Here is a 26,839-nt window from a genome sequence, read left to right as displayed (position 1 = left end):
TTGGATGAGCTACCATGTACTTACTGCTTCAAGGATGGACAAATAATGAAGTGACAGCACAGTGTTGGCCTGGAAAGACAGTGGCTCCACTTCCAAAATGCTACTGCTAACTGCTTCGACTCTCAGCAAATCTTCCAGGTCTTGGATGCGTAGACCCGGGTCCAACCAAAGCTGGCATCAACTCTCATCAGGTGCTGCAAAAATTCTTCCAATAATTGAAAGATGGAGCCCACATATTCTGTCTTATCTTCATTTTCTTCCTATGAAAAATACCCCAGCTTGTGCTTGTAATGCTAATGTAATGTAATGTAATGCTACAAGGCACAACTGGCTCACAGCGTCACTGACACTGGTGCAAGAGAGGTGGCAGAGTTGCACAACTATGGACAACTGCAGTGTATTGAATGCACCATTGTTAATCTTTCAAGGTTATTGCACATTACTACCTTGTCATTCTGCTTTACCCTGAATTTGGTTCTATTTTCTTGCTCTTGGATGGTCGTGTTGGGTTGTATTGTTGTGCATCTGCCCCAACACAGAGCATTTTAGGGATTTCTCTTTTTCCGAGGGTGGTGGTGGGGGTGACTATCTCTATTAAAGGACACCCAGCAGCAGCTGGCCACGCCTGCTAAATCCTCTTGACAAAACCCACCCACCAGCTCCATCTGCCTCCCAAGTGGAACCCCGTGATGCGCACACACACACACACACACACACACACACACACACACACACACACACAGACACACACACCTTTCTGGTGCTCTTTGATCCCAGAGAGAGCAAAAGCCTACATCTGTTCTTACTACATCAGATCCTTTTAAAACAATGACGCTCTTGTTGGCATACACCGTGTAGCGAGAAGCCATGACACACACACACACACACACACACACACACACACACACACACACACACACACACACACACACAGTTACTGTATCTCCTCACCCTTGACCTTGAGGCAGACTGCTTCGGCCCTTCTGCAGAGACAGAGACCAGTAAATGTTTAGTTCGCCACTGCTTACAACGATAATGATCTTGCTCATTTACACTCGTTACGTCCTGAAATAATGAAATTTGCACATCTAATAAAATTCCAAACAGCAGAAATTTTGTTCAGAGGAAAAAATGTTTCTTTAAAATATTCAAAGAAATATTTTTTGTAACTTCAGAACTGTCAGTGTGCATCCTGCAAGGAAAGGTTAGTCTTAGTGTGTGAAGGAAAACTGAGGAACAGTTTGCGTGTAGAGCTGAAGCAATGTCTGAATGTGTATGTATATATGTATATATGTATATGCTGCTTTGTCCTAAAAAACTTTGTGAATACTGTTTATACATATTTGAACTTTATAAAAAGTTCTTTGTGGATGTCTGCTGAAAGCTTTCACAAATACAGACTCAGTGTTTCGTATCATAGTGATGTTCAGGTTGCATGTGAAAGATAAATATCCCATTTTGGAAGTCTGGTGTCAGACTGGTGCAGACCTGGAACAGATTTAAGCTGGATGCACGGTAAACCCACACAGGTGATTTGAATTACTTTGGCTGATTACACCTTCTCACGGGACTGTGTGGGTGGAAACACAATGTGAGCATCTCGCTCCTCCGTCAGCTGCGCTGCATCTGTTAGGGCGAAAGAAAACAATGCAAAATGTAATATTTCTACTGCCTTGCAGGGAACTTTTGACTGTGTTTTACAGTTCTATAAGTATCCCTCACCGGCAGTGTGAGCCGTGCTTTGCAAAGCTCTAAACGTTTACGATGAAGAGGCTGGCTGGTATTGCTTTGGCTAAAATGGGTGTAGTTGTGCGTCACTTCTGCTGTATCAAATGTCATTGAAGTTGCCCTCCAGAATTTGAAAAACAGATCTGATAATAGTCTCTAATTTGCAGAATACAACATTATACTGTAAAACGACTGCTGCATGTCGAATCAGGTACTTCTGCTGTTTTGAGTGCATATATGTGCTCACATAGCTATTTACTTACAATTCATCTAGTACACTTCATGTTCCACTTATCTGCTGTGCTACCAGAATTATGTGCAGTTAGTGCGTATTATTATGAATGAACGATTATTATATGTGACTCTGTTTCTTGTCCTCAGTTGTTGAACTCTTGGTTTTGTAGTGGAACGGTGAGGAAATGATTTCACGCAGTCGTAGCACCGATGATAATGACGCCACCTGTGAGCTTAGTAGATGTTTTCACTGCTGAAACTAAGAACCAGGGATTAAAAATCCAGAGGTGGTGTTTTACGATATTTTGTATGATACCTACCAAAAAGTAAGCCTCACTTTCAGTGACTTATACTGGTTAAAAATGATTGGATGATCCCGTCTTTGCCACAATGTAGCCATTAGAGTAGCAGCTGGAGGCTGAAAGTGTGCAACGTCACCAATGAAGCTGTTAGAGTAACGTTCATAAACTGTAGGCGTTTCAATCAGGAAAGTCTATCCAGCTCTGTTTTGACTTCAGTGCTGTTTCGTAGCTTTAGAGCCACCCTGCTGCACCCTCACATACTCTGAGTAGTAATCTCTTTGCTACTACAACACTAAATGATCATTTAGCATGGCTGAATCACGGGGCTGTTGCAGAAATCCTGGGACGAAATGTCGTCTTGGCACATTTTACTTGAACCCTTCTAACACTAGTGCCTGAGGATGTGCTTTAATGGCCTCTGTAATGGTTTACTGCCTCTGGACTCCCGCAGTAACTAAACAAAGAGGGTAATGTGATGCTGGCTTGTTTGGAAATACATGTTCGTGAGTCTGTATTTGGATGCATATATACGTGTTTGGCGTCACGAGGAGCAAATAAAATCAGCATTTGAGATTCCTGCCATATACAGGCCTGTTTCCGCTGAGGGCTGCCGAGCAAAGGCCCGGCGAATGACATCCAGAGACGCAGAGAGAGAACATGAGGCAGTAAAGAGGAGAGTTAGGGTGGAAAGGGACCGGAGAGAAGCAATGCATTATTTATCAATCCACATTTCCCTCTTCTTCTTCATCCATTACTCCTCCTCCTCTTTTTCTGCTCACTCCTCCTCTTGTTCCTCTGTGACATTCATCCTCTCCTCCTCTTTCTCCTGTACCGTCTCCACCTCCCAATCCTCTACTCCCTCTTGTTTAACATCATCAAGTCCTTCACTTTTATCTTGTTTTCCCCCTCTTCATCCACTGCTCCCTCTTGGTCATCTCCCTCCTCCTCTTCACCTCCTTCAGTCCGCCTTTGGTTTTATCTCAGCTGTCTTCATCTGGCCTGTTGTTGCTGCTATCCAGTTATCAACCTGTGGAAGTCTTTTAATGTGATACGAACTTTGAGAAATGACTCGAATCGAGACCCGTTTCCAAACGAGCTTTGCGCTTGTGTAGCCAGGTCATTCAGGTAACACTTTCCCCTGTGCTCTATAAAAGTTTATGAAAAAAACACCTTGAAATCTGACCTCGAGAAACTTGTTGCTGATCCAGCAGGCTTGTGAGTATGACGTGCCTTAGAGCAGGTTTACCACGTGGTTTACAAGTCAAAAGCATATGAGATGGAGCCCACTCCTGTTTGACATGACCAGCTTCAAAACACCAACACAGCCATGGCAAACACTCAGAGCTTAGAAAATTGTGAAAATATTTGCTATGCTAACAACTTTGGCAACTAGCTGCTGAAAAGCATATAAAACATGTGATATGGTTACTTTTACATTGTCGGCGCTCTGGAGTCCATCGCTAACAGACGTTGTCGTCTCTGTCTCTTTTCAGGTGGCTGTTGTGGAAAAGAAAAGACGAAGAGAGACGCTGACATTGAGGATCCAGAGACACGAAAGAGCCCCAGTTCTCTTTATTTATTACCTTCACGATATGTGTGTGTGTGTGCGCGCGGGTGTGGCTGTGCATCAGGAAGAGGACGAGCATAGAGCATGTGTGCATTCTGATCGGTACCTAAGATTTAAGGCTATCATTTGCAAATTTTGTTTACTTTTTATAAGGTTCCAATAATTCATATATCATTGTCTAAGTATAAACAAAAGGACTTCACTCTTGGTACATATTGTGTTTTGTGTTTGTAACTAGCCTCCTATTTAAGAATGTATATTTGTATGTATGATATACTCATCTAGAAACTATATAATGGACAGTTTTAATATTGCTTCATCTCGTCACCACTATACTGCTCGTGCCATTAAATCCATGCACACGAGCATCTCTGAAACAGAAGTAATGCAGTCACTTCAAAGAAAACAACGAATGCTAAAGTTTTTCATTTCTGTTTATCTCTCATTTGTGGAATTATAGGAGAAAACCGTGATAATGACGTCATAATAATGACGCTATAATAATGACGCTATAATAATGACGTCATAATAATGACGCTATAATAATGACGTCATAATAATGACGATCTCAGAGGGCTTTCAGGTAGCCTACTCTGGCAGCCATATTGGAGGTCCTCGGTTCTTTTGTAGCTTAAATTGCACCTGCTTTAAAGCTTTAATTTATTAGTTAATGGACTCACAACAAAGTAGCTAACAGCTTCAAACCCCATGTAAATACTAACACTCAAATCTGGTAGGTAATAGTAGATAAGACTCTTTGTCAGATGTTCGTCATGCTGTGTGGGTTCATGTTACAGGCTTACTTTGGTAGTTCTGACCAGGATTTTCATCACTTCTCTGAATATTCATCTCACAGTACTGCAACAGGGTAAAACTGCTTTTACATGAAAGGACACGGTTGAAAGAAGAAGGAGATTATCATGGACCAGTGCTTAGACTGAAGTACGTATGAGTTTTGGGAGCTTTTCAGCTCCAGTCCACTGTTCCTGTGACCTACCAAGGCTTTTATCTGCATACTTGACCCCAGGTTGTTCAAATAGACACAAATTTGACATCAGATGCCCTACCTGACACATTTATTCCTGACACTAGGAAAACTCCAGCTGTGACTCCTTGATGCTGAATTTGTGGCTCTTCTGAGTCTCAAACTGCAGAGCTGAGGCAAATGTGTTAACCACTACACAATGGTGTAAAAACCACTCGGCCAAATGTCACGAACCCAGAATTTGAACCAAAGACCATAAAATAACCTTTAATATTTGATGTGGACCAACATCTGGCTGATGCTCATTCGTTTCCATGACCTCACTGCAGTCTCTCCTGCTACACTGGTTTGCAGCTGTTTATCTGGACAAACCAACTAATGGAGGAAAACAGCATTAATGAGAATTACCTTTGGCTGGTTTCTCTGAACACAGTCCAGGTTTGTGCACTTTTAAACATAAACCTGCCTATTGCTGAAGCTCTGACAAATCTATTTTTATTTGTATCATATTATCAGAGTTCAAAAAAGGACACTAATGAGCATGTGCAGAGGTAACAGCGAGCAGCTGAGATGAAAAGGCCTTAGTATGCGTCAGCTCGTACTGCCGACGTTTGGCTTCTCTCTTTTGAATTGAATCCAAGTAAGACATGGATTCTTGTATTTGCAATAAAAAGCTGGTGTTATTATGGGTGACCTGTTGTATGTAATTGCACTTTGAAATGTGTATGTGAGTAATATTCACTCAGAATCCTCGAGAGTAAAGGCCAAAACTCCCAAAGTAAGGCCCCATTTGTAGGAAAATTCTAGCAGTTTGATATTTCCGTGGACCTCCACGATGGAACCAGATGGAACTGATTGTGTTTCGCACCTTGAAAAGTCTCTCTCGTCCAAACGATCTCTGCGGACGATTTTGACAGTGTACACAACTCTACGGGGACGGCACCAACCGGTGTGCGCATAGACGCAATACTGTGTTTAACAACAGCTGGATAATGGAAATGCATGTGTGTGCTAGTGTGTGTGAGTGTATTAAACATGGGCAATAGCAAAGCACTGGTGCTTCCATCCATGTATATGAGCTAATGTAGAAAAGGCACAGGCAGCGTGGCCTGTTATCTGATCCTGCCCTCGACAATCCTCCTTTTCACTTTTACTGTTACTAACAAAGAATCTGCAATATCCTCTCGGACACAGACGATCTGAGTCACCGAGTTATTTTTAAGCTTCTACGTTACAGATCTGGAATTTCTTTTCTCTGAAAAATTTGAATGACTGATTTGTAGTGTGTGTGTGTGTGTGTGTGTGTGTGTGTGTGTGTGTGTGAGTGTGTGGAGTAGATACACATAGTAGGAGGTGGTGATTAACTCTGATCAGTCCCTATAACACCAACATGTGCTCTCAAGCAGAGACATTCCCAAACTGTGTGCCCGTGCTTTGGAACATTTTATGACACAGCGATGAAGGTGAGCTGTATGCTGTCATCTGCAAAGATCTTCTACTGGGTTTTTGTCTTTCTTTTGTTGTTTTGTGTGCAAATATCTGAATATTTCAGCTTAGATGTGTGGTGATGATGTGAAGTGCTACCGATACAATGGCTTCCTCTTTACCAGTCCGTTTGAAAGCGACTGAAACAATAATATTGGCCCTGCACTGTTGATTAGCCAAAAATCTGAAGCCATGGACGAATGGAAACCGTGGATGCTTCTAATGTGACTCCACAGCCTCTCAAACACACATAATAGAGATGTCTTGCCTGCCAGATTATTTCTTCACAGCCATCTAGACCTGGCATCTAGAAAACCCTGCAACCCCTACGTGCACTCTCTCGGCTGATTTTGCAGACTGTTTTCATGTCTTTCTTCCATACAGTGCTTACATAATTTAATAATCCCTCTTCTTTATGCCAACCATGTGGTGAACCAAAGCTCAGCTGTAGCTAGCATGAAGCTTTTCCAGTTGGCTACTTCAGTTATTACAGTACGTACGGCTGTGGGCCACTGGTTTGGAATGCCTGTGTTCTTCTGTTATGCACTGGCTTTGCCCTTAATGATTAATATATGAATATAAGTATATATATACCCTTGCTTTGCTCAAACCAGCCTTCCTCACAAATGTAAATATTGTCCCTTGGTTTTAACTTTTATTGCAGATAGGGGAGAACTCGTGGAAGTGCTGTACTCTGAGTTATCTCGCGGCTTTTCAGTGTCATCCCCGGGCTGTGATTGTGCGGCACGAAAAAAGGGGAGGCAAGGCGGTGGGTAATGCCAGTAAAGCAGCGTGACAGAGGAGGGTTAATACCATCGAGCTGTGCTAAGATTGCCCAGCCTCGCTTGGCTTTAAGGGATTGCAGGCAGTATTAGCAGCTGAATAATTATTTTTGCTATGTTTCTCCTTGTGTGCACACTTTCAGTGTGGCTCATATTCATTCATTCAGCCCAACCCCCACGCCCCAATGCTCTTCTTTTAGGCTCGAGAGCCTGGAGTCTTGTAAAAAACGTATATTTTTGAGTCCTGTGCAGGCAGAGTTCAAGCTCTGTTTTAACTTGAATGTGCTTCATATCTTTCACGTAGAGCCCAGTGAAGGAACGACTAGTCGGAATTGCACATTTAGCACTGTGACAGAGAAGAAAGAGAGATTGATAACGTAGTGCTTTTTCATCGTCGCTGGAGTGAAAAAGTGACGCTTCCACTATGTTTGTATACAGGGTTACAAGTGTCCCCTTAATGCTGTTAAAGAGACGTCATATATGACTGTACATATATGATGAGTATAAATATAAGGCATCTATTTTTGACAGTCTTTGTGGTGTGGGCAGAAGTCGTACGAATAGGAAAAACATATAGGTTGGAGCCAACGTGCATCCTCGCCGTGCTCAACGATGAGTCTGTGTTTGCAACTTTTTTCTGTAAAGCTTCTCTTCACGTTTGGATTTTTCTTTTTGTATGCTGCACTGAAAATACGTCATTTTCACAAGTGGTTTGGAAAACAGAAGTGTCAGTCACTTCATCCAGTGAAATATTATAGTATACAGTAGAGTAGCTGTTGCATTATTTGTTACGAGCTGTATGTAATGTTATTATGGAAGATGTAATGTCCTTCTGTAAATGTTGTTTAATGTTTTACCTGAAATAAAAATTTATTAATGCTTCAGATGCGTCTGTGGGTCACATATCATTTGTTCTTACGTTCACACAGAAAAGTTGACACGTGGTGTCTCTGCATACTTAAACACAGCCTAGTGCCGTGTCTCTTTAGAGTCTTTTGACCTTTTGGCCACACAGAAAAGTGACACTGATCAACCAATCAGTCAGTCACTTAGGCTAACATTATAATGTCCCAGAAATACTGAAGAACCAGCAGCAAAGCAGATATAAAGTTCACATCAAGTTCAACGAAGCAACAAAGTCTGCAAAGCATTTAGAGAGATAAAAACAAGAACTTCCTTGTGACTAGGAAAAGTTGGTGGTTGTCCAGTAGCTGGACTGAAGGTTTTTTTTGCTAGTTGCTTCGACCAACCTGTCCCCCAGAGGTCTGGTATGCAACCAGCCAATGGGCAACCATTTTCAGTCACAAAGCAACTGCACAGGTTAGAATCTAGGATCTATCTATGCCCCTCCCCAGCCTGGTGCTGTCGGAGGTTTCTTCCTGTTAAAAGGGAGTTTTTCCTTCCCACTGTCGCCAAAGTGCTGCTCATAGAGGGTCATATGATTGTTGGGTTTTTCTCTGTATGTATTATTGTAGGGTCTACCTTACAGTATAAAGCGCCTTGAGGTGACTGTTGTTGTGATTTGGTGCTGTATGAATAAAATAAAATGGAATTGAATAGATAAAAATCTGATTACTCAACATTACCTTCCTAAAACAGTACGTGTCTTATTCCATATATGTAGTTAATAACCAAAATTCTGAATTTTGATTTTCAAAGGAGGAACAGAGGACCGTGTGTGTTCCTCTTCTGATTACACCCAGTACTGTAAAGTATATGCTGTACAGAGAGAGAAAATAAAGCAGTCGCCTGTGCATGCACAATTATTAGAGTATATTTAATGACCTTTTTTTAGCTGCTCTCAGCAAACACCATTTCCCACAAACCCTAAGCATTTGCAGGTCAACGCTGCAGAATTACTGTAATGACCAGTTTCTATCTTGAAAACAGTGTGTGTAATATCATCTGATTCATAATTACAACTGGGAATCTGGGACTTAATAGCACAGCTGGATTTGTAGTTATGAGCGTAGTTACAAATGTCACTGGGATTTTGAATGAGGTTTGAACAGAACCCAGAAGATCGTATTCCACTTTGGCTCTGTGCACGAGTGCAGTGCTAGAGCACTACTCTAACTTAAGATACAAAGCTAATTACATTGCAATGGTGGCTGCTTTAGTTAAAGTTAAATAAATGAATCCCCCAGGATAGATTTCATTTCATTGCAGATTTCCATGTAACAGCAACTGCCTGTGTCTCTCTAGTCTACAGCACATACAGTATAAAAACATATTAATATTGACATATTACTTCTCTAGACTTTCTACATCATCACTGGATAGTTTTCAACATTTCTGATATAGACTTTAGTGATACTGCTACAGATAGAGCTTTAAAATAAAAGACAAGCAGAACATCTGGTGACACAAGTCTGCGTGAAGCTCTCATCGCACTCTCAGTGCAGCCCAAGCAAGAAAATCTAGCATTCCTATGTCAGTGTGCATTTTACAGTGCTCGCTCCTCTCCTCCTGCTAACAGCCTGCAGTGCCAGATGGGAAACCTTTCTCTCATTTTGTCTGCGTTAAGGATCGTATGTATTTTTCCACCTTTAGCTAATTCCTCCCTCTTGTTCAGTAATAATCAAAGTCTTTGAGTAAATGCTGAGTATAAGAAGTTATGTCTGTGACTACAAACTGTCTGCATGTGGAACAACAATGCTGCACGCTCGATTTCAGGGCAGAAGAGTCCAACTTATTCCATTAACCCTACAGAAAAAGGAAGTGTTTTAGTTTTACAGGAGCAAATACAACATATTTATATACGTGTAATACATGAGGTGCATCAGGGAAAACAGTAGAGTAGAAAAATGAATGCATGAATTAATGCTTTTCATATTAGAGGGCAGTACAGACAAGCTGAAAACCCAATATGGACATGGAAGAAAATATACTTTCTTCTTCTTCTCTGTTTTAATCCAGTAGTTCTTAAACAACATCAGCAATCAAGCTCACTCTGAGGTTCAGCTGCCCTGAGGAATCAAAGTCCAGCACTCAGTCTCTAGTTTTACTCTTTTTTTGGGCTCCTGAGGTAAACATCTGTATTAGATGTCTTTGTCAGCTGTTTGTTCAAGGTTCAAGGCTCTTTATTATTTGTCACATGCATAGTTATACAAGTATAACACACAGTGAAATGTAGCCTGACACGCTCCTCGACATGTGCAAAAATTGGGGGGTTGTAGAGGAAGAACATTATATATATATATATATATATATATATATATATATATATATATATATATATATATATATATACACACATATAGTATATACACTGGGTGAATGTGCAGTAGTAGCAGCAAGCAGGTGAATTCTGTACATTAATATGAATAGACATCTGACTATTTTACAGGATAGACAATATAATGTAATGGCTCTAAAACAAACAAACAAAAAACACTACAATTTGTTGTGACCTATACCACCACTGATACAGAGGAAGAGACAGGCTTGATCAGGTTAAGAGCCCCTATGAGCAAGTGCTTTGCAAGACATTGACCACAAACTGCTAAGGCATGTAAAGAGAGACTACAAGCAAACAAAGTAAAGAGGAAGGGAGCCAACACTCAGAAGGACACTTGATTCGGTCTTTTAATGTGTGCAGCGCTGTTCCAAAACGAACCCCTGCAATTTATGCAAACATGAGGAAAAATGCAGACCCTCCCTAACCTCCATCTCTTAGATCCTACAGAGAGAGAGAGAGAGAGGGAGAGAGAGAGGTATTAAGCTATTGAAGGTGACACGGATGTAGATAGGAAGTGCGTCAGTACAAAAGTATGTGTGCCAAAGTAGAAACCAGAGTTCAGCTACGTCTTTTTTTTTTGCATCTATTAAAATATAAAGTACTTTAACCTCTATGTGTATTATATTCCTTTTATTTGGTACTTTTACTGTGCGTTTAATCTGCTCTCTAAATTATCATAACTTAACCATTTCATTTTGAATGACTTTCTAGAGAAGGCAGCATATTCAAAAAAATGATAAAATGTAATAAATACAAAATCAGAACCAAAGGGGGATAAAGTCAAGATAATGAAATTTTCCCATCCAGATTAAAATAGTCTGCGTATTAGTTTTTAAGCTCACAAAGCTGCTCAAGCTACAGTTGTATTAAAGGCTTTTATTGTGAAAGTTTATCGCGGAAGTAATAATGACTGGCGGTTAGCTTGGCTGCAGTGGCATTAGAGTGAGGGATCGCAGAACAGGTTTGAACGGCAGACTGACGCTGTGTCGGGCACGCTGCAGAGCGGAGCTGTCCTTGTCCTGGAGGATTAGAGTTCGGGCTTGGTTTTGGACTGGATTTCACCCGAGGAGGTCCGAGTTTGCGATTCACGAGTGTGGATGTTCTAACGCACTGCGCTGCTACCTCGGCGCGGCGACGAGAGGGAGGACGGACAGCCAGAATCCCGCGGCGAGAAGCGGCGCTTACCTCTGCGAGAAACGCCAACAAAGAGCGTTCAGGGAAGTAGCCTGCTGCCTGCTGAGGTAACGCAAGTTAGTTAAGCAACACGCAGAAAGTACGGCAGCGTCTGCATTCCTCAACATGGCTTACAACAGACTTCTCCGCTCGGCTTTGCTTTTTCTGTTTTTTATCCTGTTCCTGAACCTGGGGATTTTTCGAGTCAACGGCCAATACGGCGGCAGTGACCGAGGATTGTCTATACCGGAGCACGGATTCTGTCAGCCCATTTCCATCCCCCTGTGCACGGACATCGCCTACAATGAGACTATCATGCCGAACCTGCTGGGCCACACCAACCAGGAGGACGCGGGGCTGGAGGTCCACCAGTTCTACCCGTTGGTGAAAGTGCAGTGCTCCCCGGATTTAAAGTTCTTCCTGTGCTCCATGTATGCCCCCGTGTGCACGGTGCTGGAGAAGGCGCTGCCCCCGTGCCGCTCTCTGTGTGAGCGCGCGCGGCAGGGCTGCGAGGCGCTCATGAACAAGTTCGGCTTCCAGTGGCCCGACAGCCTCGCGTGCGATAGCTTTCCGGTCCACGGCGCGGGGGAGCTGTGCGTCGGCCAGAACATGTCGGACCACACGGAGCCCCAGCCCGGGCCCTACTCCACCGAGCGGCCACCTACTGACCCGGGGAACGGCCAGTTCAGATGCCCGGCCTCGCTCAGGGTGCCTCCCTACCTGAACTACCGCTTCCTCGGGCAGGAGAACTGCGCCGCGCCGTGCGAGCCGAAGAGATCCCACGGGATGATGTACTTCAGCGAGGAGGAGCTCAAATTCGCCCGCATATGGATCGGCATATGGTCAGTGCTGTGTTGTGCTTCCACTTTATTCACGGTGCTCACCTACCTGGTGGACATGAAGCGCTTCAGCTACCCAGAGAGACCCATCGTCTTCCTTTCTGGCTGCTACACCATGGTTTCCATCGCCTACATTGCTGGATTTTTACTGGAGGACAAGGTGGTTTGCAATGACAAGTTTGACAACGACATAAAGACTGTGGTGCAGGGCACCAAAAAGGAGGGCTGCACCATCCTCTTCATGATGCTGTACTTCTTCAGCATGGCCAGCTCGATCTGGTGGGTCATCCTGGCTCTCACCTGGTTCCTGGCAGCAGGAATGAAGTGGGGCCACGAAGCCATCGAGGCCAACTCTCAGTATTTCCACCTGGCGGCCTGGGCCGTTCCTGCCATCAAAACCATCACCATCCTGGCAGTAGGTCAGGTGGATGGAGACGTGCTGAGTGGGGTTTGCTTTGTGGGCATCAACAGCGTGGACGCCCTGCGCGGCTTTGTTCTGGCGCCCCTCTTCGTATACCTGTTTATCGGCACCTCCTTCCTTTTGGCCGGATTCGTGTCCCTGTTTCGAATCCGAACCATCATGAAGCACGACGGCACCAAGACGGAGAAGCTGGAGAAACTGATGGTGCGGATAGGCATCTTCAGCGTGCTCTACACCGTGCCGGCCACCATCGTCATCGCCTGCTACTTTTACGAGCAGGCCTTCAGAGAGCAGTGGGAGAGGACGTGGATCAGCCAGACGTGCAAGACGTACGCCGTGCCGTGTCCGGCCCACAGCCACCCCAACATGAGCCCGGACTTCACCGTCTTCATGATCAAGTATCTCATGACGCTCATTGTTGGCATCACTTCTGGCTTCTGGATCTGGTCCGGAAAGACCCTTAACTCCTGGAGGAGGTTTTACACGAGACTGGCCAACAGTAAACAGGGCGAGACCACAGTGTAGTCGAACCTCACACAGACTGCTTTGTGACAAACTGAATGATAATCCTTCTTTTTATTCATTTTCTTGGACTCACAGGAGACACTCGCTCTGTTTTTTTAATGTACATATGCATTTGTGAGATTTTTGTAAGTATATATTTGTATTTAAAGATTTAAAAAAAGATTTTTTTGAAACACCTTTTTTCATACGTTGGACTTGATGGAATTTTACTTAATCATCACAAAGAGCCAGCCGATCATCAACAGTCCTGAGGTCTCATGACTTGTCTTACTGCAGACACCTTCTAGGAGTACTTTGTGTGTGTGTGTGTGTGTGTGTGTGTGTGTGTGTGTGTGTGTGTGAGTGATCGGTGAACTGCCTGTGAGCCCCAGGTCTATTCTAAGCAGAGTCTCGTGAAACCCAAGTGCTTCCTCGTGGCTCCCTCTCCCCCCGATTAACCAGCTGTAGTTTGTGTCTGTTGTACAGTGGAGCGAGCGGTGGCCCGGCTCTGGAGGGACGTGTCAGCATCCTGGGAACAAGAAGTGGTGTGCAAGGTTGTGAATGTGAGTCACTGTGGCAGATGGTTGTGGCCTGTAGCTCAGGCCCTTACATTCCTTTTCTAAATAAAGCGCAGGTAGTCATGCAAATGTAAAGGAACACACAAGTGGTTTTGCATGTATGTTACAATGCTGTCAGGCAAAACGCGAGATGAATTTCTCTCACGTTTTCCTGAAAACATGTTTCTTTTTAATGATCTGCCGTGATCACGATCTGCTTTTGTAATTCTGAACACTCTGACCTTCAGATTCCTGTTTGGTATTTTTGCGTGTAGTGCTGGGCGGCGCGACAGTGAGATTCAGTTTCAGGGTCGTCTCGGCGGGTCTTCATGTAGGGCTACAGCAGCTCGCTCTTCTGTCAGGAGTGTAAAACCCTAAACACACACACAAAACAGTCTATGTTGTCCTGTCGGTCCTTAAAGCAGAACAGCAAGTTTTACGTGAGATGTGTTTCCACTTTTTTATTTTTTCGTCCCTGTTTGTAACAAAATCAACATGTTGTGGGTCGTGAGCTTTAAGAAAGTCTGTTTGGACTTATTCTCCGAACTTTGTGGGGGAAATGATTCAGCCATCAGGAAAAACGCACTTACCTCAAGTCGCACATTATCCATGTCACTGTGTGTGGAGCAGCCCTGCCCACAGAGAAGAGACCAGGAAACACAGCAGATCCTCTCGTGGTCATCTTTGCTGTTTGTTGTTCTTTTCTTCATCCTCGCCCCGCCTCAGCTGCTCCTGACCGTACAGGCTGCACACAGCACCTCCACGCTGTTATGCTAACCTGCTAGCGTATCCCAGCATGCTGTTTGTCTGCGTGAAATTCTGAATTACAAATTAGTAACAAATTTGTTCAGTTGACCAGACTTTTCTCAATGAAAAAATCTGTCATGCATGACATTATGAACAGTGTAGCGCCCAGCACTATGTTCTGTTTTTCTGGCATGGTTGCTATGACGCAGACTGGCCCTTGTAATTTGATGCAACAGCAACACAACTTTGACCAAAGTGAACACAGACTCGGCCCTCACGCTGCACGAGCGCTGAAAGAAGCACAGTAACAATCTAACAACAGTTCTATGTAGATCTACAACATGCAGAAATGCTGGTGTGTTCCTTCACTGCACACGTTCAAAGCAGCAGTAATGTCTGTTTAATAAAGATCTATTTTGAGAAATGCAGTTTTTAAAGAGAAAATGAAATACTGCTGCAGGTGTGTGTGTGTGTGTGTGTGTGTGTGTGTGTGTGTGTGTGTGTGTGTGTGTGTGTGTGTTGAAGCACATTTTTAACTTTGACTATTTTCTGACATTTAGTATTGTGTCTAATCTTTGGACGCCTTTGAGCCTTTATAGTTTGTTACACAACACGTCGAAAATGATTCCTGTTTGTTTGGTTTTGCATCAAAAATGTGTGATTGTGCTGGAATTTGTTATCAGGCAAGAACAAAAGATTCAAGTCAAAATTGAAAATTCCATTTTGAGAATTTGGAGATGAGATCCTTTAACTTTATGCAGTTAAAGGTATGAATTAGTGTTTCAAAGAGAATCTGCAGGTTAACAGAAATGAAAGTGATGACATAACTAAAAATAAGACGTTTAGATCTTTTAGGTCATAAGTAGCTTTTGAAACTGTTCAAGCTTGAATACTCGTCAGTAGTACGAGATCATTTTTAGTGGACGGTATAAAGTGAAACATGGGTTCAGTGTCGTGTTTCACAATAAAATAATAATAATTCTCCCCTTTATCAAAGTGTCTAAATGAGGAAACAAAATGAGTCTCCAGTACTACAAAGTACATTTAGATTTGAATCTACTTCTGTTTGCAAAATTCCTCGTGGCAGTTCTGATTTACATACAGATTTTAACATTTTTATTATATTTGACAAAGTAAAGAACCGACAGATTGTTTGTCCAGAAGGTTAAAGGTGTCCAGACTCAATCGCGGTGCTGTAAATGTCTGCAGTCAGCGATGAGAGCGGCTGTTTGCAATGCACATATCATACATTTTTGGAAGAGTTTTTTCACGTTCTGTACCTGGGGCTTGAACATGTCAGAAACTGTTGAAAGGGGGCTCGGGTTCATCTGCAGAGTAACCTGATCCCCGTGAACATAGCTGCACTGTGGGACTGAAGAGCAGCCAGCAGCTTGCATGTCTTCCACCGCAGGAGAAAGGAAGCCTTGTGCTGAAATGCAGAGCGGCTGCTGTCGGTGCAGCTCGGCACACACACACACACACACACACACACACACACACACACACACACACACATTTCACGACTGTGTGTTCTTGTCAAACGCTCTTCCACACAGTGCTTCCGATTCATAATAATCCTTTTATTGTGTTGACGGCTCTACAATAGTCACTGCTTTGAAGTAATTTCCTTTGCATTTGCTATGAAGAGAACCTTTATATTTATAGAAAAAAATCATATATACGCTACGTTGATTGCTTTATGAGAATAAAAACAATGTCATCATTTCAACTGTCAAGCGTTTGTAAAATGTCTTCTTTTTTTTTGAATTGGTAAAGAAACTACAGAATATTCATGTGCTGTATTTGCTTTGAGAGAGTAACGGCTTTAAAGTCTTTCTCTCTGCTTTAGAACAATATCTTCTGGGTATGATCTAGTTCGTATGCTAGGATGATCATTTGTTCTTACAAGGATAAGAAGTTTGTCTCAGTCCTTATTCGTCCAGCTCTTGTTCCAACATCCACAGAAAATGTATAAAAAGTCAAAAATGGCACGTTTTACATGCATTAGCAGCTACGGTGGGAAACTGTGATGTTCTGCTACATTATTGAAGCACGACAGCATTTTCTTTCTATATTTTAATCAATTTAAAGAAACATCAAATGAAAATAGCTACCTCAGTTTCACCATGTTATAGTGCCAAAGGCTGATGTAGTTTTAGTAATCACTAGCTAGGGTTAGAAATAATCTGAGCTAGCGCCTATTAGCAAGCTTTCCACAATCCATACGATATAAGTAATGTATGTTGCTTTCATTTTTCATGCAAGTACCAAATACACAAAGTTATTTTCTACCAGTGGACCACAGTTTGTCTTCATACTGAAGCTAACGGTACAGATGTTTTGCGAGTCGTATGAGTACATAAGACAGAAATGCTCAGTCCTGTTAGGTAGACTGGTGACCTGTTCAGGGTCTACCCCACCCCTCGCCCTGTGACAGCTGGGATAGACATCAGCCCTCCCACACGCCTGGATTAGAAAAGCAGTTAAGAAGTTGGAGTATCAAAATATGTATACCTGTGAGGGGGTTCAGAGTCGTTTTAATCCCTGGGAGACCTTAATGTGGCTGCACTAATGACTGCGGCTCTAAAGAGCCTCTGGCACCCGTGTGCCAGCCGTGTTCATGGGTCAGCTGCCAGAGTCATTGTTCCCGACTGTTCATCACGCTGCTCTGCCTCCCTTTTGATCACTTACACAGCCACCACTGCATGGCTCCGCAGACTTCTGACATGGTCTGCCACATGCATACGGCAACTGTGAAGACGCCCTCCTTGCTTGGAAAGTGGAACATATTTTTGACATCGTCACACTGAATAGTCGATGTGTTTCTCATGGTGAGTCAGTCTTAATATCTGTTGTGTTGCTGGTGAAGCCTCACAGGTTTTAGCATGGACAGCAGGGGGAAAAGGAATTTTCAATCTTCAGACAGTTTCTAACTAAAGCTGTGGTTTGGTCAAGGCCTCAACATCCTATTGCGCTCACATCTGGTTCCTATGTATGATATTCATATATATGTACAGTATATTACTTAGACTGCTTTGGGGGCAGCTGTAGATAAACTCAACTTTCATTGGCAAAGTAACGTAGGCTTAGTTGTTTCCCTTTTAGACTTCAGTTTCAACTTCTAAACTCATTTTTCATAAAACAAAACATGTTTTCCAAAATGTTGAAACACGACCTCAAGAGTTCTGCAACTTTTCTTGTTTTAGGAAATTATAGGGTATCCTTTAAGTCAGTTTGTATTTAAATCTAGTGATATGTTGCCACACCATGGGTCGACATGGCTGTAAGGAGGCAAGCATTCGCGAAGCGCCCGGAAACGATTCAGGGTTTTGTTTTAGGCAAATATTCAGAAACTTGAAGATTTTATATTTCATATACAGGTGATGCCGTGCAGAGGAAGTGTCTGGGTAGAGACCATGTTTCTGGGCCAAATGTAAAGATCTCAGTTTTGTCTGAATTTAGGAGATGAAAATAAGGAGCATCCAGGACTGTGTGCCTGTAATTTAACTCACTGACCGTGGCATCTGGCTGTATAGATAAATATAACCATAATCATCTGCATAGCAATGAAAATGTATACAGTGTTTTCTAATATCATGTATAAAGGGCAGACTCTTATGAAGACACACAAACTGGAATCTATTCGATGGAGACAGTCCAAATCGCTGCAGTGCATTTTGTTTACCACCAACAGTTTGGTCTCGTTATGTTCTGATCAGTGCTATCAAACACTACACTGAGGCTGGACAGGATGAGCACAGAAAAGAAGCTAGTCTACTGCTGGTTTGGTGGTCATGATGGATTCAGAAACCTCATTTAAACTTTTCCAGTAGAACTTCCTCCTGCAAATGATCACATAGCTGTTTTGAAATCAGCTAATAATGAGCAAAGACAGCTGTATTGGGTACACATGGCTACATTAAAACCTGTGGTATGAAGCCTGTTGGTGGAGCTAATCATATTATGGCTCTGTGCCCCCCTCTTTTCAGCAGTTGCCGTTGGTGTTGCTGTGGGCCGTTCTAAACCTGCCTGATGTCTTCAGCCTGCTTCAATGAGCATAACCCTAAGGTGCACTTTGCAAGGAGCTAATTGGCTAATTGTGCGTCCACTTTGAGTAGCCACATTTAGATGCAATAGTGCCAGCTTTGTGAGTTTTAACTCCCTTAGGCCAACTTGGGAAGGGTTGTGCTTCCCAGAAAGATGTGTACTACTTCTGCAACGTGTTTCTCTTTTCACATGACTTAACTCACTAGACATGCTAAAAGGAGGGGAAAGAAAGAGCTCGTCGTTCCCCAGTAGACCCCCGTGTCTGAGCCTGCCTCTGTGCGCACAGAGTTCCATGTCTGCCGATGCCTCGTACAGCCACAAACGAAATAATAGGGGTTGTATTTTAAAAGCGACATAAAAACTAAACATGGCTTTCAAACACAAATATCCTCCTGAAGCCAAATATTGCTGTTTTGCATTACCAGCGCAGTGCTTCTTTATTCCAGCTGGTAGTTAGTGGTTTCAGTTCACTGATGGAATGAAAATCAACTTGTTAGGCTGCATAATCTATCACATGTCTGCGATCAGGCTGCGATAACCTAACCCATGGTGATGCATGGTGATGAATATCTCATTTCACGAGTTCATCAGTGTTTTCAATTAAATTACTTCAAACCCTTTCAAATATGTCAGAGGTCAGTAACAGTGTCAGTAGCAGCAGACGCAAATATGTTTAGCTGGAGCACATACAAGTACACACTCGGTGTTAAGTACACCCTGGTAGTGCCGGGTTCAGAGCTGCTTTAATGTGGAAACCTTTCTCAGAGATTGTGCTCTGCGTTGACATGATAGCATCACACTTGTAGATTTGTCGGCTGCTTGTCCAAACTTCCACTTCACCCACATCCCAGAGGTGCTCTGCTGCACTGGGATCTGCTGACTGTGGAGGCTGTGGACTGATTTTCTGATCTTTTCTCGTCCAGTTTTGGTGAGCTGATGTGAAATGGTTCATTTCCCCATTTTGCTTTTCCTGATTTTACTCATTTTGTAAATAAATAAATAAATCAAAATGAATCCTTCACATTTCTTTTTTGTGTTCGGGCACAATGCCAACCTCAAACAGATGCAAGGTGGCCACGAAACGATGCAAAGACAATAAAACAAAGCCAGAGGAACCAAACAACCAACATAATCTACAAATATTCCAGTCAAAATGAGAAACAGAACAACACCAACATTATTATTGGATCCTTGAAAGGTTTGAGTTGTTGCTGCAGATATTTAGCACGGTGTCTGTTTCTGCTTCAGTATCACACACTCACAATCTCTGTATGTGAATTAGATTTTGAGTGCAATTTGCTAAAAATAGTCACCACATATCTGAAGAAAATGGACCTCCACCCTGCACTTGTCTTTCTGTTTTTTACTCATTGCTGAGTCTCATACCGCCTCAAGGTCAGCTGAGTGTTTCTGCAGCTCTGCTCTTGCAGTGCAGCATCCTGCCAAATGAGGCGGCACCATGCTGCCTGACACTGTGAACTTCACCTGCACGTCTCCACCTGTGGATGACTGATGTGCTGTTTTATATACTTCTTAGGCTGTCTCTCAGTCATACACCCACGAATGTCACTGCGTATGCGGTGCGAGTCAGATCACTGCCTTTCACTTGTTTGCTTTGTTTAATCTGCTTTCCCTCTGCTTAGCTGGGAAACAACAGTGTGGTACGTTCGCATATTGTTTCCATTACATTTTCGACAAAGACGACTGAATTCCTAAACCTATAGAGTGCCCTGTTTTTGTGCTTAACGCCAGAGTGGAGACAACTTACACTGTAGCAGAAGCAGAGGAAGGCTCTGAGGAATTGCTGCCAATTCTTCAGCGTGAATAATGATGAAGGTTTTTGATGGTGTGTGACAGAGTTATCAAAGATCACACCGTTAAGAAGCTCTCCAGAGAGAAAGGCCCAAAGTGGCTCCAAATGCCGTGCAGTCACATGGGAGATGGAGGTGGAGGGTACGATTGCCTCTGCAGCTCCAACCCAAATCTCCGCTCACTTGGTCTGCTTGCTCTCTCTCTGTTGCCTTATTCTACATTAAACAACTGCATCAAATCCACAGCTCATGAAAGTTTCAATTACAGCACTGCTGTTGTGTCTCAACCCACCACACTGACACCGTCCCTGAGTGTACTTCATTGTATCATGCTGTATTGGAGAGTGATGACCCCACTCTACTAGTGCCCTATTTGTAGGCAGCACTAATTGAACTGCCGACCCAAACTGGCAAAAGTGTTTATGCCATTCAAAAAGAGTCACCACACGCCACCAACACGAGTTCTATCAGGACCACTTTAGTCAAAATAAGATCTGCACTAACCTATGCTGGGAACTACCTGCCCTCCACATGGATGTGCAGAAAGCCTAAAGGAAGCACGAGCAGCAGGCAAATCTCTGAATATGCAGAGCTGGCATCAGTAATAACAAACACCACACTGAGTCAGAGATGTGATGGCGTGGAGGAGCTGTGGTGAACATGTGTGGCTTGCAGAAGGCTGAAGCAGCTTAAATGGAGAATCCAAAATTAAAATTAGAGTTTGTAATAAAAACTGTACAAAACGGGAAAACTGAAGGAGAACGCAAAAGAAACCAACAACTACTTTTTACAAATAGAGTTCTAACATCAGTTTCATGGACTTTTATCAAAAGACTGGGCTTCAGTTTAGAAAAGCAAACAACACAAATTTATTTAGTTTTTAATTAAGCAGCAAATTGTTCAACATCTGGATACGTAGAACATTTTTATTGCATTTTGTTGAGCCATTTTTTAAATTATGTAATTAATTTACAGCTTTTCTCCTTTGAACTTTAAATTGGTTGGCTGACAGTTTTTATAGTGTTGTTAAGACATTTGAGTCATGTTGAACATTTTAATGCCTATGGACATAAATATGGCGTATACGTCATGTATTCTATTCATTGTAGATAACATTTACATGCTGTTTGCTCTGTCAAACATCAGTGCTCGGGATGCTGCCTCCATGCATCACTGTTTTGGTTGCTAGCAGACTCCCTGTAGTTTTTCATGTTTTTCTGCAAATACTAACTAGTAGCTGAGCAGTGGTAAAAATTGTAACAAAAACTGGAAATAGAGAAGATTTACCTTCAAAGTAAAAAGCGTACCTCAGTGTTGGAATTGACTTGGCCAACTTTTACTTTAAAGGCAAGCGGTCTGGTTTGTGTCACACTTTTTACAGTTTCACTCCAGCTTGGAAGTCCAGAAGTGACCTGGAACTGAGAACGTACACAGACATTCAGCTTGGACAGTAGCTGGATTGTGTTACGCGAGTCTATCTCTTCCATTCATATTGCAACCACAGCATTCTGCTATCGCTAACGCCTTTTCCTTAGCAGAGGGTTATTAGGGGGTCGCTGACTTGTCTTTTGGCCTGTGTGACTGAGGCCTTACGTACTTGATCCTAACCCTAGCACCAAAAGTAATACGACTTTTTGTTCAGTCGATTATTTCTATGTTGTAAGGCCTGTTTGTTTCTATCAGTGGAGCCACATTTTTGAGGAAAATGCATTTGTGGATTGAGCAGCAGGGCAGAGTTGGGCACATTTGAAAAACTTGCCAAATCTTCACTGCTAATACCCAACAGCTTATTCTGACTCTTTTCGTTTCTGGTAGCACAGGTGCTGCCACTCAGGTGCCTGATAGACCAGGCTACAACAAAACCATGTCGCAGCATGGTTTGGATAGGCCCGAGTACCATCTCCTAATTAAAGGCTCCATATAACAGGGATGTCAGAGACAGGCTGCAGCGAGTCCAGATTCTGTTTACGGCAGTTGACATGTAGGGTCACGCTGTGAAGAAGATGCAGAGAGAGCTATACCCACTGCTGCACAGCAGTAACAGCTTTTGGTGGAGGCAGTGTGATGGGCGGCATCTCCTTCACTTAAAAAACAAGGAATCTCAATACGGAGAGATATCGAAATAAGATTCTGCAAGCAGTGGAAACACCTTATCTCCACATCTGGGACCAAACTCTGCCCTCCAATAACAACGCTCATCCCACAAAAAGTGGGGTTTATCAGATACTACCTCCAGAATTTGGGCATGGCAAGGATGGAATAGCCTGCCTGCCCCACCTCCACCTAACTGAACACTTGTTGGATCAGCTTGAGTGTGTCGTCGTGTCAGAGTGACAAACACAACCACACTGGTGACAAATGCTGGTTAAAGAATGAGATGCCATCCCAGAGCAGCGTGTGACCAAGCTGGTGACCAGCATGAGGAGGAGGGTTGTATGATTCTTCCACTTCCTGCTACTGTTTGTTAAAATCATGAATATGTTAAAATTACCCACCTATCTTCAATCATCCTATTCAATAAATAACACTAAACAACAGCCGTTTATTGGATTGCATTAGTGTAAAAATTGCCCCGATTCATCCTTCAGAGTGTGAATGTGTGTAGTAAAACATTAGAGTCCTTGTCCAGTGAATTCCTTATAAAATATATTTAAAGGTTGTAATAGATTCAGCACAGACCTGCTCCTCACCTTGGTCAGTGTATTTAGTTTAAATATTACACAAACATCCATATTTCTGCTTCTCTTCATTTATTAATATTAAACCCACTGAGGAGCAAATGTTTGCCCTCACCATTCAAAAGTCTTACTCTTTAAAGGTAGGCCAATAAGCTGAGTATATATACATTTATTTAACCTTCGGCTGCTGGGAGCCACAGACCCAGAGCTACTCCTCAAAAGAAGAAACCGATCAAACTCATTTTTTCTCCCTCCCTGTTCTTTGTGTTTGAGGCTCAGCTGAATGAAACTATGCAAGCATGAAATTTCCTAATGGAAACCGTCTGTTTTTCAACCCTGACTGTTTCTTAAAGAGCTGCAGATAAGAGCTGCAGGGAGAAGAAAGGCCTTCAGTTTGATGCCTTTTAGAGTAGCAGAAGGAGAGGGAAACTGCAGAGCCACGTGCTTTTACTGGTTCAGATGAACTGGTGTTCATATCTCAGTGGCCTCGTAAACCTTTGCTGTCTCGTAGCTTCAGTGGGTTATGTTACAGGAAACAGAAACCCTGCATATAGTATTTTTTAACCCTTATTGTTGGAATAGAGCTTCCTACTGGCCTCTTTTTGAAATACTTTCCACGTGTCACACTCATTGAATTAGACAATGACGTGTTGTCATTAACTCATTTCTCCTTTTTCCACTCTTTTGGCTTTTTCACTTTCACGTCAACAATCCCAGATTTCCCACAATATTTTTCAGCAAATGGGGGATCATGTGGAAATGTTTTTGTTATTGTAAACATCACAGTCTTTAATACCACTAATGTACAGACCTACGTCATTCCAAAGAACATCCTACTAATTTAGTCATTTTTGAAAAACACTGTACAGTTAGGGCCAAACTGCGTTTTTGTGCTTGTGCCTCTGCACACCACCACAGTGGGTTTTAAATAAAACAAAGGACCGAGTTTCAGCCATAATTCAAGGGTTTTAACAAAAATCTTGCATTAGCTGCTTAGAGCCATATACACGGTTCCCCAGAGGCTTTCCTCTGTTGTTTCGTGACAAATGAAGGTGATGTAGTAGTTCTGAAAAAAGCTGAAATGGCATGGGCTGGCAGGGGAACCAGGTCACCAGTGTTCACTGACTTCACTGGCTTTACTCTCTGCTCAAAATAAGCCAAATGCTGGAAAGTTGTTCGGACAGCAGCCCAAACGTGCTGCAAGGCAACCAAGCATCTCTCAAGACAAAGAAAGGGGAGATTTTTCACCAGCCAAGTCAGTCACCTGATCTCCGCTGAAAGACCCACAAACAAGCAGCAAGTGAAGGTGACAGCAGTAAAGACCTCGTCAGAGGAGAAAACACAGCATGTGGTGATGTTCATTGGGGCTCAGACTTCAGATTCTGAAACTGTGTTTAAAGATGGTGTAATTCCAAAATAGTTAACACTATTAATTAAAGATGAAGGTCTAGAGTTTAACCACATGTTACATTTTGCGATTGTAAATTCACTGTGGTAAGAATATAAATCCTGTGTGTTTGTCCAACAACTTAAAAAACTAACGGTATCTGCTCAGCTGTCTGACATCAGTCCTGTGCTGAAATATGTGGAGAAAAGGAGCAGTGATTATCTCAGGATCTGTGCCACAGTGTTACAGTTCACAACAGAAACTTTAATGGAGTGTGCACTATGAGAAGGGATGTTTGTCCCCAAAGAAAAGTGAAAGGCTGGTCTTTACTGAGTTGTTATTAGAAAACACAGTTAATCCAACTTTGATCATCATTTTGCTTGTGATCAAAATAAGTGTGATCGAGCAACATTTTTAAAATGCAAGCTCTGCTATCTAAAATGCAATCCAAGATCTCCCTAAACCAGTCTGACCACATGGCTTCATATCCCAGTCACAGGTGTTCTTAGGTTTCCTGGACTAGTCTGGATGAGTAAAACTACATGGACGGTATACAACAAAATTCAATTGGCTACCATAGTAGAAGAAGGAGAACTTGTCTCTTGTCATCATATGTTGTACTGAAATATTTTGGATGATGTTAATCATATGCAAAGAGTGCTTTAGAGTTGTGTCTGCACAGCAAAGCAATACAACTAATTTATTGAGCCACTTGAAACCACGACACAAACTGCAATGAAGACAAGAAAAACAATGAAATGGTTACTAATGTGAATCGTCCAACATCGACTAAACTCTTCATAAAAGAGCGACGCTGAATACCTAGTTCATGCATTTATTACTTCTAGGCTTGACTACTGTCATTCGTTATTATCAGGATGTTGTAAAAACTCACTAAAAAGCCTCCATCCATCCATCCATTCGCTTCCACTTATCCTTTTCAGCACAGGTGTCAAACTCTGGCCCATGAAGCCATACCAAATTACTATCAGAGCTGGCCTACTGGTATTATACAGCTAATATATATATTGTTTAGTATTAAGCTTTGCTTGTTTCTTATTCAGTTTTTCAGCAAAACGTGTCCATAAGAAAAGATTCATTCTTATATCTGGAGGAATAAATATATTTCAATAAATATTAACGTTAGCCCGCGACTTTGTTCCGGTTTTGAATTTTGGCCCTCTGTGTATTTGAGTTTGACACCCCTGCTTTTCAGGGTCGCGGGGGGCGATGGAGCCTATCCCAGCTGTCATAGGGCGAGAGGCGTTGTACACCCTGGACAGGTCGCAGTCTGTCGCAGGGCCAACACACAGGGACAGACAACCATTCGCACACACATTCACTCCTGCATTCACCAGTCATCCCAGCTCTGTCTGCACACAACAGACCAAAGCTACTCACAAAAATCTGGATTGTCTTGAGTCCCTCACTAAACTGTGAGTTTTAAGAGCCGTCCACACAGGAAGGTGCTTGTCATGCATCATTTAGATCTTTAGCAGACATTCCAGACTTGTGTAGGTAACCCTCTTATTTGCCTAGCACCCGCTCATATGTCATTCAACAGTATTCCACACTCTCATTGGCTGCTTAAATCCCTCATCTCACAATTCAGAAAAGTTTTTCTTGGAACCCGCCCATTTTCACCTGTGGTTATTTTGTCCGTTGTTGACTATATCCTCTGTGGTCTCTGGTCACCATGTTCCTACACATTTAGATTCAGAACTCATACAAGAACCTTCAGATAAATAATCATTTGCTTTAGTAATGTTAGGTTTATTTATTCTGTTTTTATGTTTGGTACATTTAGCGTGTAGAATATGTTATTTGTTGCAGCATACAAGTCACACTTGGTCTGCTTTTACCAAACGTTACATATCTATGGAGGTCACATAAACCCTGATGCAGAATTTGTTTATAAAGATAAAAAATGAACGAGCCCGTTTGATCCTTGTATTACAGTTGTTGCATACTAAAAATGATCTAAAGCAGTTTACAGTCATTTGTTTCATAATAACCTTCGATTTTTATAAGTCACATTGAATGAATTCGCAGAGGTGGGTGATATACAGTGAGTGGAAATTAAGTGTCAACGCCATATCTCTTACAGCACACAAAGATCTGTGTTATTGCATAAACGCTGTTACGGATTTCCCTTCCTTCACAACAGGCGCTGGGACTGTGAGGTGATTAAACCCAGAGATCCTTCTGCTCCACTGAGCTCTGTGTGGTGGAGAGGCAGAGCTGCCCTAATGGGAAACACAGAGCTGGGTATAAATATCCACACTGCAGCTCTCTTGGTTATGAGCGTATGCATTGCCAAAGGGGAGGGGGTGTATGGCAGCGCTCTCAAG

At 42.6% G+C, this 26,839-nt stretch overlaps 2 protein-coding genes across 4 annotated transcripts in view; both read left to right on the top strand.

Annotated features, from left to right (window-relative positions):
* cdk14 (cyclin dependent kinase 14) overlaps window positions 1–7,967 on the top strand; it is a 240,744-nt gene extending 232,777 nt beyond the window's left edge. For all 3 annotated transcript variants that reach the window (XM_085472876.1, XM_085472878.1, XM_085472877.1), the window contains one exon: window positions 3,758–7,967. The gene's annotated coding sequence lies outside the window, so the exon portion shown is untranslated. The remainder of the gene's footprint in view (window positions 1–3,757) is intronic.
* Window positions 7,968–11,266: 3,299 nt separating this feature from the next.
* fzd1 (frizzled class receptor 1) lies at window positions 11,267–16,301 on the top strand. The gene has a single exon (XM_085472875.1). The coding sequence runs from the start codon at window positions 11,624–11,626 to the stop codon at window positions 13,280–13,282; it is 1,659 nt and encodes a 552-aa protein (XP_085329001.1). The 5' UTR covers window positions 11,267–11,623; the 3' UTR covers window positions 13,283–16,301.
* The last annotated feature ends 10,538 nt before the right edge of the window (window positions 16,302–26,839 follow it).

This window comes from Copadichromis virginalis, linkage group LG11 (assembly GCF_057382275.1).
Source record: "Copadichromis virginalis isolate Kocher_CV1m ecotype Utaka linkage group LG11, C_Virginalis_male_GT1.1, whole genome shotgun sequence".
In the NCBI taxonomy this organism is placed as follows: domain Eukaryota; kingdom Metazoa; phylum Chordata; class Actinopteri; order Cichliformes; family Cichlidae; genus Copadichromis; species Copadichromis virginalis.
The sequence above is the reverse complement of the archived record's forward strand: the minus strand, read 5'-3'. Positions and strand labels throughout refer to the sequence as shown.